The 15,810-nt window shown below is 51.3% G+C and overlaps 7 protein-coding genes across 7 annotated transcripts; 5 read left to right on the top strand and 2 right to left on the bottom strand.

Moving 5' to 3' along the window:
- Positions 1-139: 139 nt before the first annotated feature.
- On the bottom strand, positions 140-1,209 carry BDV59DRAFT_200092 (enoyl-CoA hydratase/isomerase family protein; the record flags this gene model as incomplete). The annotated part of the gene is made up of 5 exons (XM_073693501.1): positions 140-183; positions 237-752; positions 816-890; positions 943-1,093; positions 1,147-1,209. The coding sequence occupies 5 exons, from the start codon at positions 1,207-1,209 to the stop codon at positions 140-142; spliced, it is 849 nt and encodes a 282-aa protein (XP_073550210.1).
- A 214-nt stretch (positions 1,210-1,423) lies between these two features.
- BDV59DRAFT_173937 (uncharacterized protein) lies at positions 1,424-2,691 on the top strand. The gene is made up of 2 exons (XM_073688985.1): positions 1,424-1,754; positions 1,805-2,691. Exon 2 carries the CDS (start codon positions 2,093-2,095, stop codon positions 2,552-2,554), a length of 462 nt encoding a protein of 153 aa, XP_073550211.1. The 5' UTR covers positions 1,424-1,754; positions 1,805-2,092; the 3' UTR covers positions 2,555-2,691.
- A 1-nt stretch (position 2,692) lies between these two features.
- Positions 2,693-5,119, top strand: BDV59DRAFT_173942 (HCO3 transporter family-domain-containing protein). Its single transcript, XM_073688986.1, has 4 exons — positions 2,693-3,236; positions 3,303-3,396; positions 3,457-4,388; positions 4,449-5,119. Exons 1-4 carry the CDS (start codon positions 2,782-2,784, stop codon positions 5,014-5,016), a joined length of 2,049 nt encoding a protein of 682 aa, XP_073550212.1. The 5' UTR covers positions 2,693-2,781; the 3' UTR covers positions 5,017-5,119.
- On the bottom strand, positions 5,118-8,090 carry BDV59DRAFT_155517 (phosphatidylinositol 3-kinase VPS34). The gene is made up of 2 exons (XM_073687426.1): positions 7,949-8,090; positions 5,118-7,858 (listed from the first exon to the last, which is right to left on the bottom strand). The coding sequence occupies exons 1-2, from the start codon at positions 8,005-8,007 to the stop codon at positions 5,209-5,211; spliced, it is 2,709 nt and encodes a 902-aa protein (XP_073550213.1). The 5' UTR covers positions 8,008-8,090; the 3' UTR covers positions 5,118-5,208.
- A 192-nt stretch (positions 8,091-8,282) lies between these two features.
- BDV59DRAFT_155349 (non-structural maintenance of chromosomes element 4 family protein) lies at positions 8,283-10,266 on the top strand. The gene is made up of 3 exons (XM_073687424.1): positions 8,283-8,782; positions 8,841-9,680; positions 9,742-10,266. Exons 1-3 carry the CDS (start codon positions 8,473-8,475, stop codon positions 9,924-9,926), a joined length of 1,335 nt encoding a protein of 444 aa, XP_073550214.1. The 5' UTR covers positions 8,283-8,472; the 3' UTR covers positions 9,927-10,266.
- On the top strand, positions 10,267-11,741 carry BDV59DRAFT_155350 (uncharacterized protein). Its single transcript, XM_073687425.1, has 2 exons — positions 10,267-10,738; positions 10,810-11,741. The coding sequence occupies exons 1-2, from the start codon at positions 10,606-10,608 to the stop codon at positions 11,493-11,495; spliced, it is 819 nt and encodes a 272-aa protein (XP_073550215.1). The 5' UTR covers positions 10,267-10,605; the 3' UTR covers positions 11,496-11,741.
- Positions 11,742-12,555: 814 nt separating this feature from the next.
- Positions 12,556-15,776, top strand: BDV59DRAFT_191893 (LCCL domain-containing protein; the record flags this gene model as incomplete). Its single annotated transcript, XM_073691964.1, has 5 exons — positions 12,556-12,618; positions 12,692-12,851; positions 12,904-13,091; positions 13,798-14,258; positions 14,321-15,776. 5 exons carry the CDS (start codon positions 12,556-12,558, stop codon positions 15,774-15,776), a joined length of 2,328 nt encoding a protein of 775 aa, XP_073550216.1.
- Between the last annotated feature and the right edge of the window lie 34 nt (positions 15,777-15,810).

The following is a 15,810-nucleotide window of genomic DNA, read 5'->3' on the forward strand; positions in this document are numbered from 1 at the left end:
ATCCATCAATTTTCTGATATCATCCCTCCATATCACCAAGGAAAGAACAGAAAGACCGTACTTAGAGCAAAATTTCGATTGCTTAAAGTGCTCGACATCGTTTACGCTGCGACTATTGCGGACTGGCAAGCGGGTGAATTTACAAAGACGACTTGACACGTCCGGAGTCGCGACTCTTATTTCCTGCGTTTAAATTAGACTGAAGGCCAGTAATTGGAGGACAAGTTAGAGAATACCTTTCATCAACTGCTCTTTCTTCTTCATAAACCTCTCATATGGGGCTCCATCCACAAACCTTTCGGCCAAGGCATCTACCGAATCATATACAGCAAACAGCCTGTCCTTGCGCAATGGAGCATTCTGAAGCCGCTTTGACTCAATCATACTCTTCCCGTCATTTACAGAGAGCTGTTCCTCCAGAAATGCCATGACATGATCATGAAAGCCCTCGGCAGGGAAGACCCTGTTGACTAACCCCCACGTTTCTAACTCTTCCACAGAACACTTTCGGCCAAACATGAGCATATCATTGGCGCGACGAACCCCAATACTTTGGGCAAAGGTAAATGTGCTGCCGTTCTCAGGAACCAGCCCTAGAGCATTGAATGGGACTTGGAGCCAGGCACCCTTGGCGGCAACAACGATATCTGCAACGCCTTGGAACCATGCCGCACCACCGCCAACGCCGGGACCATTTAGGGCCAGCACCAGGACTTTGTTGTGATCAATCATGGAGCGGAGCATTTCGAGGGCTAATGAGTATAACGACTAGGTTATGTTTGCGTTTGGGACGGGCTCGATGGTATGGCACTTACCTCGCGAAAATCGAGACAAATAATGCACTTTTGTCTCTGCTGGAGTGTATCCCTGTGGTGGAGGCTCAGCCGATGCTGCAGCAAAGTTAGTATTGCTCTTGCGTCGCTATTCGGATATCCGTATTACCTTTCACATCTACTCCGGCAGAAAAGAATCTGCCATTGCCGGTCAAAACTGTGAATATGGTGTCTGGGCGTTCGTTGAGTTCTCGGAATGCCTTGACGATGTCCATGGACATTGTGTCACTGAACGCGTTGAGAGCCTTTGGCCTGTTGAGCTGTATTTTGTAAGAAATATGCGATTTATACGTCTAATAATGTATGTGCCTACAGTGATAATCCCAATTTGGCCCCTGACCTCGACGGTAAGATCGGTATAATTTGGCAAGAACATGGCGTTGTATTCTGTACAGAAAATTGTATATTGAAAACACAGATATAGATGATGTTTCTTGCAATTTTCTCTGCGAATATATCTCTAGACACGTTTAGATACTTTGCGATTTTAAGGTCCCGGATACCACCAAGATTATTACTCCGCACATCAAGGATGACATTTCTTGACCCCGCTCGAAAATTCGAGTTTACTTCATACCAAAACAACGACCTCGGAGACTGCTTATATTACCGAGGCAATTATATTCCTAGGGAACGGTTGCATTGTGGTCTTAGGGTCTCGCTATTCACGTCACATACACTCGACATAGATTCTCCTGTGCGGAACAAACACCCATCGATGGCGCAAGGCAAGATTAATCCGACTCGTCTGCGGCAGATCGCTCTTTTAGCTTCAGACCTCTCTGCGGCAGAGCATATCCTGGTAGGTCATCCCAATCTTCGTAGAGTTCAGCTGACAGCAACTGCAGAACACGGTGCTGGGAACCGAAGTTGTTTTTCGAGACGAGCAGGTGGCACAATGGGGTTTGAAGAACTTTCTCGGTAAGAACTTATTGTAGCTCTCGGATAATCCAAGTAACATGTTAAATCAGTGGCTATCGGCGGGGATATCATTGAAGTGGTCTCGCCATTCCGCGATGGTACAATTGCAGGCAGGCTGCTGAAGAAACGTGGCGATGGTGGTTATATGATCATCATGCAGACGCTGGATGCGGTAGCTCAAAGAGAATATATCGAATCTCGTGGTCTGTCGAAGGTTATATTTAGCCACGCAACAGCTGACGGCTATTGCATTCAATATCACCCTAAAGGGATCCCTGGTTCGTCTCTAGCACCTCTATACTGTCCAAATCACGTGGAATAACATCACACTAGGCGGCATGATGCCCGAGCTTGATTCGCATAAGCCATCTCTTGAAAACCCTGAGCCGTTGCTGTCTGCTTTTAGTCCATGGCATGCCTGTGGGCCCAACTATCAGTCATACTCCGCTGGTATGGCACGTGCGGCCCATCTCCAACTTCTTCACGCTACCTGTAGGCTTCAGCCACGGGAAACTGATACTGAAGGTGCTGCTCGCAAATGGGAACATATATTCGGTGTCCAACGCGAAGGGAGCCAATTGATTTTTACCAATAGCCGGCTGAAGTTCACAGAGGGCGTGCACGATTTACCAGAAGGATTGGAGTCTATCGCTATTGGAGTAAAGGGCAAAGAGAGATATGAAGGTATCCTTCGTAGGGCGCAGGAGGAGAATGTATACCGAAATGGGCGAGTGATGATGGTGGGTGTGGAGTGGCGATTTGTCCTGCTTCCCGATAACGAGGTTAAAAGCAGGATATAGGTTTGCATCGTGCAGATGGCTTTGTTGTATATATATTTTTGTCAAGATTTACCTATGGGTGGGTGTTACGTCACGAACATGCGATGGAACGAACTGCCCGAAGTAGACAGATGGTGGGATCTTGGCTTCAGTGCTAGTTTAATTCATCTTCCCCCCGACGCCCCACGTAATCAACTCATGAGGTAGCCTGCTATCGCGCAAGTGCCACAACCAGGCAATTCGGAATCATGTCGCTGATTTCTGCTTTCCGGCCTCGTTCTACTCGTGGGGACTCTTCGCTTCGTCATCGACCACATCCTCAACGACGGCGAAAAGACGTCAGGCCTGACAGCAGCGGGGCTATAGGGGTGGAGGCTAACGACGAAGATGATGCGCATTCGATTATCACCCCCTCCAAACACACGCCTAAAGCATTCCGAGTCCTACGAGGCACTGTTTCTGCCGGTGGGCCACTCCGTCCGTTTCGGCTGGTGAAGCAAGATATCGTCAACCTTCGGCGGCGATATGTGTCGGACTGGACCTTGTTCAATCAGCTGGTGTTTGCCAGCGCCGTCTATGTTTTCTTCACAAATCTCTTACCGGGCATTACGTTCGCCAGCGATCTATATGTTCGCACTGGCAAGAGTTGGGGCACGATTGAGGTTGTATTCAGTACTGGATTGTGCGGAGTTATCTTTTCGCTGTGAGTCTATGCCAAAATTAAGAGTGTTCTTTTATGAAGGGATACTTTGCTGATTCGAAACTCCAGATTCTGTGTTCAACCGTTGAACATCCTCGGAGTTACAGGCCCATTCTCGGTGCTTGCAGAGAACATCTACTCGTTATGCCAAGAGGTATTCGATGTATGGCATCGCCTCTTTTCAAGTCTGGGACCCCTTGGGAAACTAAATGCGATCTTTTAGGTTCCATTCCTGCCCTTCATGTCGTGGTCTCTCATACACGCTGGCTGGCTGCACTATGTCCTCGCCATTGTCAATGCACATGATTGGACCATGCGCTATGTAACGACTTTCGCCACAGAGATCTTCTCTCTCCTCAATAGTATCATCTATTTCCACAAAGCAATTCAAGAACTGGAGAGAGCGCACGATTCGCTCTCCTTTGCGGCATTTCTGTATGCTGTCATAGGCGCTGTGGGGACCATGCTCCTGGCAATATTTTTGTCTACAGCGGAGAGCTGGAAGCCCTTGTTCCACCGATACATCCGCATGGGATTGACTGAGTATGCCGCCGCCATATCCATCATTGTGTTTATCGGGCTACCGCACGTGGGGGAACTGGCAAACTTGGACAAAATGACCCTCCCCGTCAGCGAGACATTCCGACCAACGTCTCCGGATCGTGAGCGGTTCTTTGTCGAGTTTTGGAAGCTGCCCGTTGGTTGGATCTTTGCAGCCATTATCCCGGGTATTATCATCACAATACTGTTCTTCTTCGACCACGAAGTAAGCTCCATCATCTGCACAATTGACCGGTACGGAACGAGGAAACCTGGCGGGTTTGCATGGGATATTATCCTCCTAGGGACTACCACGGCGCTCTGTGGCATCCTGGGGATCCCTCCCGCCAACGGACTCCTCCCTCAAGCGCCCCTCCACTCCGAGTCCCTGATGCACTCCGAGCCGGAACAGCGGACTGTCATCGTGGATGGGGAAGAGAAAGCAGAGACTCACGAAGTAAAGCGCGTGTACGAGCAGCGATGGTCGTCATTTCTACACGCTGGTGCTATCCTCGCCTTCGTCAGTCCTCCTCTCATGAAAGTCCTCGGCCTAACACCGACGAGTGTCCTGGCCGGGCTCTTCATGTTTATGGGAGAGCAAAGTCTATCCGTTAAGTATGCCGTGTCCAGAGGCCTTTATATCAGTAGATGGCATGGATAACTGACTCCTCCTAGCCCCATCCTCTATCGAACCTTCTATCTCCTCACACCACCCTCAGAGCTACCCCCTTTGCCGATATCCCTCGCACACGGGGACCACGCCGACTCTGCTATTCCGGCGACAAACGAGACCGGCGTATCCCATCCACGACCGTCTTACATTCCCGTCCATATCTATACTATTCTGCAGATCGTTATCACGGTGATAATTTTCATCGTAACGTTGACGCGGGGAGCCCCTGCTTTCCCGGTGCTTATTGTCGCTCTGGTCCCGTTCCGGCTCTTGGTGATGAAACGCTGGTGGCCGCGGGAGTATCTACGATTTGTTGATGCGTGGGCCTGTCGTGAAGGCACTCCCGAAGATGATGAAGATGCTGCTGCCAAGCAGGATGAGATCAGTAGTAACCAGCACAAGACAACCAATCGCCCGTCAGGTGGCATTTTCTCCTCAGGCTTGGAAAGTACCTCTTTGGACCAGCCGAGAGGAACGCCTGGGGATGGAAATACCGATGGCCACGATTGGGTTGAATTGGATGTTCGGGCGCGTGAGGATGAGGAATCGGGCAGGTCGACGGGTAGGTGATATTGCGACATGATTGCTCCGACTGGTTAGATGCTTAAATCAGAGACTTGAAAGAGCCCATAGAATATATAGAGCCATGTCAATAAACTAAACTATCAGAAGGGTATCTTTTCATACATATTTATCTCAGTTGACGCCTTATCACCAATGCCTCTTGTATTCTTAAGACAAAATCAAAGCACTATGAGAAATTCATGCTCTCCAGCCCTGCACGAAATCATGCAGACGATCAATGACAACGCCAAAAACGGCACTAACACTGTCCCCAATGAGTTGGTCAAAGTGGGCGATGGCTTCCTCTTCTGTCATCTCCAAATGGAAGCGTTCTTTGACCTTGAAGACGGCCTTGTCTGGTTCTACCCGGATATCGGGAATATTCGCATCGACCATCAGGCTGAAAAGATTGAGAATCAAATTGGCAGACTTGCGGAGTGCCGTATAAGCTGTAAAGCAGTACTGCTTGAACTGAAGATAGTGAGGAGATGTCGTACCACCCATACCCTCGACCATTTCCTTGCATAGCTTCATCATTGGCGCGAAGGGTTTGGGGTCTCGGCCCAGTATGAAGCCGAAGTCAGCATGGAAGAAGTGGCCATCTGGAGCGAGTAGCAAGTTCTCTAGATGTCGGTCTCCGACACCAAGAAGGTAGGTGATCACACAATATCCCGCGCATGACTTAATGTAGGTATCCATCGTTTCTTTACGGACACCAAGTGGTTCGCTGTTATCAGGGTTGTTGGCTTTGAGATACGCTAGGACGGATCGGTATTTGGCGGAAACCGCTGACAATGAAGTGGATGGAATAAATTGGACAGCGCCTGCGGTGGCGTTCGTCGCAAGAATTCGATACGGCGTGAGCTTGAGGTCCAGGTTCTCCTTCTGTAGGAGGCGATCCATCAATATGATAATTTGTATGACGAGTTGGTCTTGACGAAGATCGTCGCCGACTTTAAATAAAAGGGGATATTTCCGTCCATCGGCGGTTTTGAATGTTATATGCAGCGGAGAGAGTGATGATTTGAAGACATTCGATTCATCCGGGTAACATCCTGTGACCAGTACGTCCGGATCCAGGGGCAGTGGCAATGCCGGCTCAATATTAAGGAGATCATGTTTTGGATCTTTCAGGTATTTTTTCAGCTTCTCGATTTTCAATGGGCGGTTATCCCGCGAGAAGCGGATCTCCTTGGCAATCTTCGAGAGCACAGCTACAAGCTCGCCCTGGCGTAGTAAAGTTCTTCGGTGCTCTGGGTGAATTTGTTCTAGCTCGGTCATAAAATAGTATTCGACACGGGCAAAAAGTCGGTGCTGTATTGGTGACGTGTTGGGACTGGTGTCGTCGCATTCGACCATGAGATACCAGTGCAAGTAGTTCCCCAATTTGAAATTGTTGGCAGCACGAGTCACCAGGAAATTAACCAAAGACGAATCGTGTGCGACATCGTCTGAATCCCCATTGGCATGATCTTCATACTTGAGAGCCTGTACAAGTTGGAGTAAATATAGGAGGAGCTCATCATCATCGGCCTTCCGGAGCCTGTCAACAGCATAGGAGCGAACAGCGGCGTTATCGAAAGTAGGACCGAGTAGTTCCAAAGCATCGTCTACATCGATTTCGGTCCATTTTGGAAGAATCTCCACCGCTTGGTGCGCTTCCCCAACATCTCGCCAGTTCACCGACTTGACGAACTTGGTGAGGGCTCTCTTTTCGCGTGTCAGGTAATACCGGAACCTCCAGACAAGATCCTTCTCCTCGGCAGAGAGGTCTTGCGTTGGTTCGTATGACAGAATCAGATTCAACTCGTCACGGATCTTGGGATTCGGCTTTAGGTCTCGATCCATGATTCCGGTCCGATGACTACGTATGAGCCTTCTGTGTTTGTCTTCGCACGGATTACCCGCCTGTCCAGCTTCAGGGTCGTAGATCCTGATCAAGGCTTCGCCATCAGCGCCTTCTATACCTGGACCAAAGCGGACCTCTGGCAACGGTTTGAGCGCCGAAGTGGTATTTGCAGGAGCACTTTGCGGGTGTGAGGAGATGGGAGGCGGGGGGTATTCGTGGTCGGACCAAACAATGGGGTGGTCAAACCGGGGGAAATCAATATAGAGTATGAAATTCTCGTCGTCTTCGTCCTCTTCGTTGGAATCATCATCATCGAGCTCACGGTGGGTTGCTTGTTTCTGCTTTATTGATTTTAATCGGATAGCTCGTTTCCTCGCGGCTTCTTCGGCGGCGAGTTTCAGCTTCTCCAATTGACGGAATACCATTTGATCCATCCAGTCGATCCGCGGTATTTCCCCCATTTCGTGTTTCTTTATGAGAACCTCGATTCGTTCCAACTCCATTTCTTCTGTGGAAAGACTCAGCGCGTCGCGAGAATCCGCTCTGCGCCGTTTTGGCGGCGGGCTGGACGGAGTCGTCGTCGAGGAAAAGCCATCTGCGGCCTTATGACGATAGACCTTGCATTTCTGTCTGCCCATCTTCAGTTTACCTTCGTTGTCGAATAGGGAAATCGTCGTCCCGCCGAAGGGAACGTAGTGACCATGGGCGCCGTCACCACCGAATGGGGAGAGGTCCCAGATCGTGATAGCGAGCTGGCAACCGAACGGAGCATCTTTGAGTGACAGGGACATGGGAAGCCATTCATTCCAAGCGCGCGCGGTCTTGAAGGTTCTGTAGGAGGTCTGTAAAGGAACACCAAGAGGCTTAGAGTCAGACCAGAGTTGGGCTGTTACGAATAAGTCTGACGTTGGACTCTGGACGGAGCCAAGGTGCCGCAATTCTGGTTGCTGTAGCTGTACGGAGAACGGAATCTGCTTCTGCTTCCCTTCTAGAGCACCTCTATGTTCCAAGTCAGCGTGAGCTCTATATCTCCCCACGGTTCTCACAGCCACAGGTGCTACGCATGCGGAGGTTCAGGAGCTGACGAACATTTTCACAGTGATGGGAAAATCCACCTGGGTGGATACTGCAAATGTAAAGGCTTCCATCACTGCCTTTCCTCGCACCAAGAGCCGTTCATGGCATGTTCATCGCGGGTGGTGATGATGGAAAGAGGTCAGAGACCGATGTAAGGCGGCGTGACAGAGGAGCTTCGTCCGGGGCAGCTCGGTCCTGATTGGCGGGCGGCGACCGAATGATGCGGGCTCATGTGACATCACGTGCTACAGCCCCGTAACGCGTGGGCGCGCTGTACTATTGCGGAATAATTACCAAAATTGCCTTCCTCGAGCTTGTGTTTCGCGGTGGAGCAAGAGCCTCGAGAGTCCCGGTCACGGTGGAATTCTACGCCCAGACTTGACACCACGCATCTTACCATCCTGTCGACGACCCCTGCGCCACTTCGTGGTCGCAGCGCCCGATTGCCTGATTCCAGCCTTATCGCTGTGCCCGACCGCAGTCGCGTCAATCCGTCCTCCTTTGTGTGTTTGTGCATCGATTCTGGGCTAGTCAGCATGGCACGCAATCCATCTGAAAGCGCCGTCGCCAGCCAGTCTTATTCTCCCGGCGCCTCGTCCGACAAGGAGAACCATCACAACTCTACTCGTCCTTCGAAAAGACAACAGACTGCGATGTCCTCGTCTTCCGCCAACGCGAAACGACAGCGCCTTGCACATCGCGCCTCGAATCTCCTCAATGGCAGCCAGGTTCGGATGACCCAATCCCAACAGGATCGCGATCGACAATTTTATGATCCTGATCAGGATGAGAGAGAAAGACGAAGGGTCCGGAAGGGACTAAGAGATCTCACTCGGGAACTAAATGGTAAGCTGTTCTCCAGAGCCGCGATCCTTGTCTATTGTCTAACGAATGTGTGTGGTAGATTCCAAAACCGAATTTCTGCAAGAGGGTAACCAGGGGCTTCGTAGCACCATCGAAAAGGCGAACGAGTACTTCCAGAATGTCAAGCAGACGTCCGACGCGACGATCGATTCCCGCCTCCTGGTCAGTGCAGCTGACCTCTCATACAAGAAAGCGACACAGTTAGGGCTAGGGGACAATACTGCGCGCATTGATGTCGACGAGTTCGTGTCCAAGTGTATATCATTCATGCGGCGCGGACCAGCGGATTCACAGGCTGTCCCCAGCAGCACGCAACGCCGTCGTGCGTATGGACGAAGCCAGGTGGATCCAGATGATACCGACGACGACCAAGGAGATGGACTGAACTGGACCTGGCTCGGACGCGCAGCTTGTTTCCGCCACAATGCACGCCCGGCCGTTTCTGGCTTTCTGTTAGGCCCGCTTTCGGTGCAGAAACGCACTCGCCAGCTGACCCAGCGACGAGCGAGAGAACGCATTGATCCGTCACAGGCTGTCCGGCCTCAAGAGCTCCAGGAAGAAGACCTAGATCGACAGGAAACGTCCAATCTCACGACGATGTGCGCCTCTATCAACCAGCTGCTAGCCAAAACGCAGAACCGAGGACAGGATATTGTGGAACGCCAGCTTTCGGCGCTTGAAGAGGAGCCCGCGGAGGAGATGGTACAGGAAGTCATGGCTAGACATAATGTTGCCGATGACGGTGGTGTCCCGTTATTCCACTTTTGCATCAACCCAAGGTCCTTTGGACAGAGTGTGGAGAACTTGTTCTATGTCAGCTTCTTGGTTAGAGACGGCACTGTAGGGATCTCGGTGGACAGTCGACAGCTGCCAACTTTGCGTATGTTACCGTCATTTCTGTTCACCAGCAGAGTCTATTGTGCTAACTATGAATTTAATAGATGCCTCAAAGCCGTACGCGCCGAGCGAAGCGCAGAAGAAAGGCATCCAGAAGCACCAAGCTGTGTTCAGTCTCGACTTTGAAACCTGGAGGGACCTGATTGAGGTGTACGGTATCAAGGAATCCATTATACCGCACCGCGAAGAAGAGGAGCCTCAAATTGCTGCCCAGGGATGGTATAGTTAGGGATGTATCAAGACTAGATGCTACTAATGTTGGTGTAGATGGTGATCTTGTTTGGTGCCAGGTGTTGGGTCGGATGCATATGATACCCGTGTATTTCCAAGGGATGTTTAGAGCATTCTTGCATCCCAATATTCCTATTAATCTGTTTGCGATAAATCTTCGATCTTCATTCTCCTAATGACTATGGTAAAGGTATATCGACTTCCGAAACAGGATCCACTTGAGCTCTGGCGCTAAACGGAGTGTAAGGTGGGATAGGGTGGATATAGGCAGATCTAGTCCAGGAACACGAGTACCTCATTGGAGTTTTGGTGCTCTGTCAGGCGTCCATGGCGTCGGACTGGGGATCAACATGGTTTGAACCTTGGTTGTGTCTGGACGGAAAAGTCCCTGCGATGCTGTTGACGTCACCGCGTACCAAGGTCTCTTGAACAGCATGGAGGTCGACTCAGCCACCGCAACGTTCACCTTTGATTGTCTAGGCTTTTGGGGATTAATAATGCTAATCCCAAGGGATGCAGGTCTTGTGGAAAAAGCGAATATCGAAAAACTTGAGGTGTTTGCTCGCTCGCTAAAAGTGGTGACGATTACAACGTTACGTCGGATAACTACGACTTCACCTCGATCCTTCTCGCGATTTCGCCATCTCCGCCTCTAGCACTGCGCAAGATCCTCAACTATGCCTCGACGACTTTTCCCGCAGAACCCTTCGGAGGTCATGGTCATCCGTAATGTGACCTCCGACGTGATCACTATGAGTCTGCCGTTTGCGCGATTCGGTCGGCTGAAGTTTGGAGGACGAGGGACCCTAGGTTAGTAACATTCACAGCTGCGCGTCTCCTATCATTATCATGAGAACATACCTGACAGCCCCGGTCAACAGTCAAGATGCAGTCGGGTTCCCTCGCCGTGTTCTCCCCAGTGACCCTGACACCTGAAGTGCGCAACGTTGTTTCCAGTCTCGGTGGCAACGTGCGATACATCGCCGCGCTGGACATGGAACACCACATTCACGTCACTTCCTGGAAAGATGCATACCCGGATGCCGAGATTATTGCGCCAGAGGGCCTGTGGGAGAAACGACAATCCAGCCCAGAGGACAAGGACACGCCGTTCCATCACATCTTCCGTAAGGACGACTACGGAAACCACAAGATCTCCGACGAATTTGACGCTGAATTCGAGACGGAGTACGTATACGGGCATCAGTCGCGGGAGCTCGTGTTCCTGCACAAGCGGTCGCTCACGCTCATCGAAGCGGACCTGCTGTTCAACTTGCCTGCGAGGGAGCAATATTCAAAGTCGCACGAGAGCGCGACCGCCGGGTGCCTCACCAGCATGATCAGTCCATTGCTGTCCGCCCAGCCGCCGGCGACATGGCAGAAGCGGTTTCAGTGGTATCTACTGTCGAGTGCGGACCGACGGGCGTTTGCCGCGTCCATGCGGCGGATTGATAAGTGGGACTTCAACCGGCTAATCCCGTGTCATGGGGATGTGGTGGAGAGCGGCGCAAAAGGCGTTTTTCGAACGGTAATGGAGTGGTTTTTGGATGAGAAGAAAAGTGTTTGAGGTGTTCCAGTCCGGTGATTCTCGTGGTGTTTTTAGTTTCCAGTGTCTCCAAATTCACGCTTGGATAGGCTGTGGGTGGGAATTTGTCTCATCGTTGCAGGCTGTGCTGTATTATGCGGAAATCAGTTTCCATTTGCTCGTCCGAAGATTCTCGTAGGCAGCCGAGTACGCCGATGACGTCAGAGGTCGGCCGTAAACAAAGTAAACGGCACAATCTAACCGCATGAAACTTCCACCTTCTCTCGCCATCGTCTGTCGGACACTGCCACTATTGAACTCTGCACGGCAACGCTCGGATTCTCTGCTAATTATGGCCACAACGGATAGGACGGGTGCGAGAAGAAAAGAGTGTCCAACGGAATAACCTCATTAAGCAAGGTGGAGAACTCGTTCAGCCTTAGCTTGTCTGCTGGAGCCACTATCAGGCAATGATTTCCCCGATCTTCCTCACTAACGACCCTTCTCCGAACGCACTCTCAGTCGAAGCATCGCATGCAGAGAAGATGCTTGCTCGATCGGTTGGGCTGCGATGAACCAATGTCATCCCACCAGAGTGCATGCAGTGCGCAGGACAGCCACCCCCAACGGACCGGGATACTATCGTGGACTGCACCACCTCAGCCGACTCTTTGCGCCAGACGGGAAACTCAATCGTCATCTGCCAAGCTCGTCGATCAATTTCCCAGCCTGGGTGGCGACGATCGTATGCCTAGACTTTTGGGCAGCGCACACGGCCTTGCAGACAGCCAATCGCCGCGGGACAGACGATGTCATGTCGCTGCGCTGTTGATCGAAAAAAAAAAGGACTGATGGAGCAAGGGCTCGACCAAGGAAAAAACTTGCTGCAGATCACCTAGTCAGCTTTGGAAGCTTGTATTTAAGCACCCACGAGGCCTACTGCCCTGTCACCCTGTGCAGTTCTCCGAATAATAGACCGTGTTTGCCTAGAGCATATTTTCGTCGTCTGTGCGACCATCTTCCCGTATCATCATTTCTTTCCACGTCGCCCACAATTCCTTGAGTTCGCATTGTTCCTTTGATCTCCTACAAATCATTCATCATGCCCGTGGTTTCACGCCTGGTGTCCATTGTCCTTCGCGTGGTGGAGATTGTCTGCGCTGCGGTATGCTCCCCAGGATATGACTGATCTCTTGCATGAGAGCGAGAATCCGGCCCTCGTGCTAACCCGTCACTAGATTGTCGCAGGCATTATCGGGTACTATCTTAACTCCCTGGATGACCTCGAACCTTGGCCTCAGGCTCGCTGGATCTATACCGAAGTAATCGCCGGATTATCTATACTACTCGGCCTAGTATGGCTTATACCGTTTTCCTCTGGATTCTTTTCTTGGCCACGTATGTTACCTCTCTACGCCCACAGTCGATCTTTGCTAATCTCCATGAGCAGTTGACGTGCTCATTTCTTTCGCCTGGTTTGCCGCGTTCGGTATTCTCGTCGATGCCTTGCACAAGCTCCCTTGCGGTGGCGTGTTCTCCTGGGGAAATCTCATCGACCGCAACGAATGTGGCCGCTGGAAAGCCGCCGAAGCCTTCAGCTTTATCTCTGCCGTCGTTTGGCTTGTGTCGGCGCTTGTGGTTCGTACTCCCGATGATTGCGCCAGGCTTTCTAATTCTGACCTGAACTAGGGCATTTGGTTCACTTTCCGCGTTCGCCGCTCCGAGACTACGTAAGCTCATCTACCTGAACGTTGTCGTATATCATCCTAACCATCTTGATTATAGTCGCCGTGGTCTCTTTAGCCGCTCGGCTGTCTAAGCAGCATCTGCGTACAGATTCTCCATCCCCAGGTCAACTACGCTAGTTACCTGGCTAGTCAGCGATGCTTGGATTCTGTCGGCCAATCGAGGATAGTTTTCCTCTCTATTCTCATAATCCCTACTACTTACTGCATTTGTTGTGTTATGGCTTCCACCAGAAAAGTGGCCATTGACATGAGACACGACGGAATGATTTTTTAATAATACTCAGATACCCCGTCGGCGTGTTTGATGATTCATGGAACGAGTCGGTGGCAGCTCCTGTCGCTCGTTTAATTAGAATACGGTTAATTAGCACTTAATATGAAATTTTTATATTTCCCCTCCTAGATCTATAGTTTTCTTGGTGCCTCATATTTGGTAGTTTGTCGGTTGGTATGCGATTAGTAAGGTCGTTCAACCACCTGCGGTGCTCCTTTCTATCAATTATTTTACTCTCGGCCCCTTCCGCAGCCACCCATGGAGCGCCAGGATGTTCTCAGACAGAGGTAGATCTCGATCAACCTCCTCTTCTTTCCGAGAGGTGCAACACGGCGACCAAGATTATCCCCTGCAGGTCCTGGAGCCTGAGGATAGCCCCGGAAACAGCCCGTTCGTGACCGTTGTACGGGAGAGTTCCGACTCCGCACGAGCCCCCGGCCACGTTCAAAGCCCCGATCAGCCACTCCTCCCGACCTCTCTGCCGCAACCTCCAAAGGCACATGAACCATTCTCGTGCTCGTTGAAGGGTATCCGTGCATGGGTCAAGGGACCACCTATTCCGTATAAATATCGCATTAGCCCGTGGTTTCCCCGCTGGCAGACAGCCCCGCCTCGTCTCGTAGACCGATACTTTCCCAGCAGAACGGCGAAAGTATGGCTTCTACTTGCGTGCTTGGGCGCTTGGGGGGTGGTATTTCTCGAGATACTGGATTGGTCTGTTTCTGGACAGGAGATCCCTGGGTACGGTAATCCCATCAAGCTTTCATGCTCCGGAAGGCTCTGGTACGTTTCGTCTCTTTATTGCGTCGTGCTTTCTCGCTTGCACAGAGGCTCATATACATCAGGTCGAATGCCACCGATTGCGGGCTTAACGGCGATGCATGTCGTCCGTTCGACCACGGATCATTTGCATTTCGTTGCCCTGCGGGATGCGCGGCTTCTATGGTACTTGAGCCATACTTTGTTGGTCCTCAGGAGATCAATTACCAGAGCTTAATCATAGGTGGTGCTGTCGACAATCCTCAAGATAGCTCGCGCGGTATCTACCGCGGTGACTCTGCCATTTGTCCTGCTGCCGTGCATGCTGGCATTATTGACGACCAGATGGGTGGGTGTGGTGTCCTTCGTCGAACAGGAGAGCAGGCCAACTTCCAGTCTGTCCAACGAAATGGGTTGTCGAGCATCGGGTTTTCCTCCTATTTTCCTCTTTCTTTTACGTTTGGAAGCGAAGAGTCCTCGGGGGATGACAGCTTCAACTGTCAGGATCTTCGATGGCCTCTTTTCTCTTTCTCCTTGGTTTCCTCGGCGATACTTTCGTTGTTCATCGCTTCGCCCGCAGCCTTTTATGCCTCTATCTACTTCATCACCTACTTTCAAGTGGCTCTATCTTCGGATCCGCCCTATTCACCGGATTATTACGAGGTCGTGTCTACCGGGCTAGGTCGATTCCTTCCCTGCGCCTTCGTGGGGTTTGCAATGTATTACTTCGGCGTCAGGCACACCCTAAGAGACCTGGACGCCCATTGGGACAAAACAGTCCTATGGCTGGGAGCAAGTTGGGTTGGCGCGCTCAATACCGATACATTCGACAAGATCCCTATCTCGCGCCTAACCCCTCATGATATACAGCAACAACCGGGTGCTATCCCCGCGCTGATCATCATCATCGGCGTGCTCTTCCTCGTTGTGGTCTCCCAAGCGCTGGCCTTTCGAAACGAGGGAAGACTCCCACAGATGCTCACTGTATACGGGACCATGGCATGCGGAATCCTAACACTCCTCGCTGTGCCGCACTTGAACCTACGTATCCATCACTATATCCTCAGTCTCCTATTCCTACCAGGGACTACGCTCCAGACCCGACCCAGTCTTCTCTACCAGGGGCTTCTTATTGGCCTTTTCATCAATGGCATCGCGCGATGGGGCTTTGATAGCATCTTACAGACACCTGGTGCTTTGTTGAATGGTGCCCAGCTTGGGAGTTCGCTCCCAGAGATCGCACCGCCTGTAGTTCTGTCAGGTCAGGACATCACCTTCTCCTTTGTCAAAGTAGCGGAAGATGCCGACGGCATTGGGGCGCTTGTCAATGATGTGGCCCGATTCCAGGCCTTCAAATCAACCAACGGGACCGTGGAGCCGTTCACCTGGAGACGCCATATGACAGGCGAAGCTGAGTATTTTCGTTTTGGCTATCTGAAGATGAACGCACTCGGTGGAATTTGGTATGAAGATTTCTCGAAACCGGTCACCTGGGGCCCTGATGGGCAGTGGAATGCGACGAACACAACGGTTGATGTCTGAGCGTCTCCATCGTGCGGAGGACAGTGCCACCAAC

This window comes from Aspergillus ambiguus, assembly GCF_047715705.1.
Source record: "Aspergillus ambiguus strain CBS 117.58 unplaced genomic scaffold BDV59scaffold_7, whole genome shotgun sequence".
In the NCBI taxonomy this organism is placed as follows: Eukaryota; Fungi; Ascomycota; class Eurotiomycetes; order Eurotiales; family Aspergillaceae; genus Aspergillus; species Aspergillus ambiguus.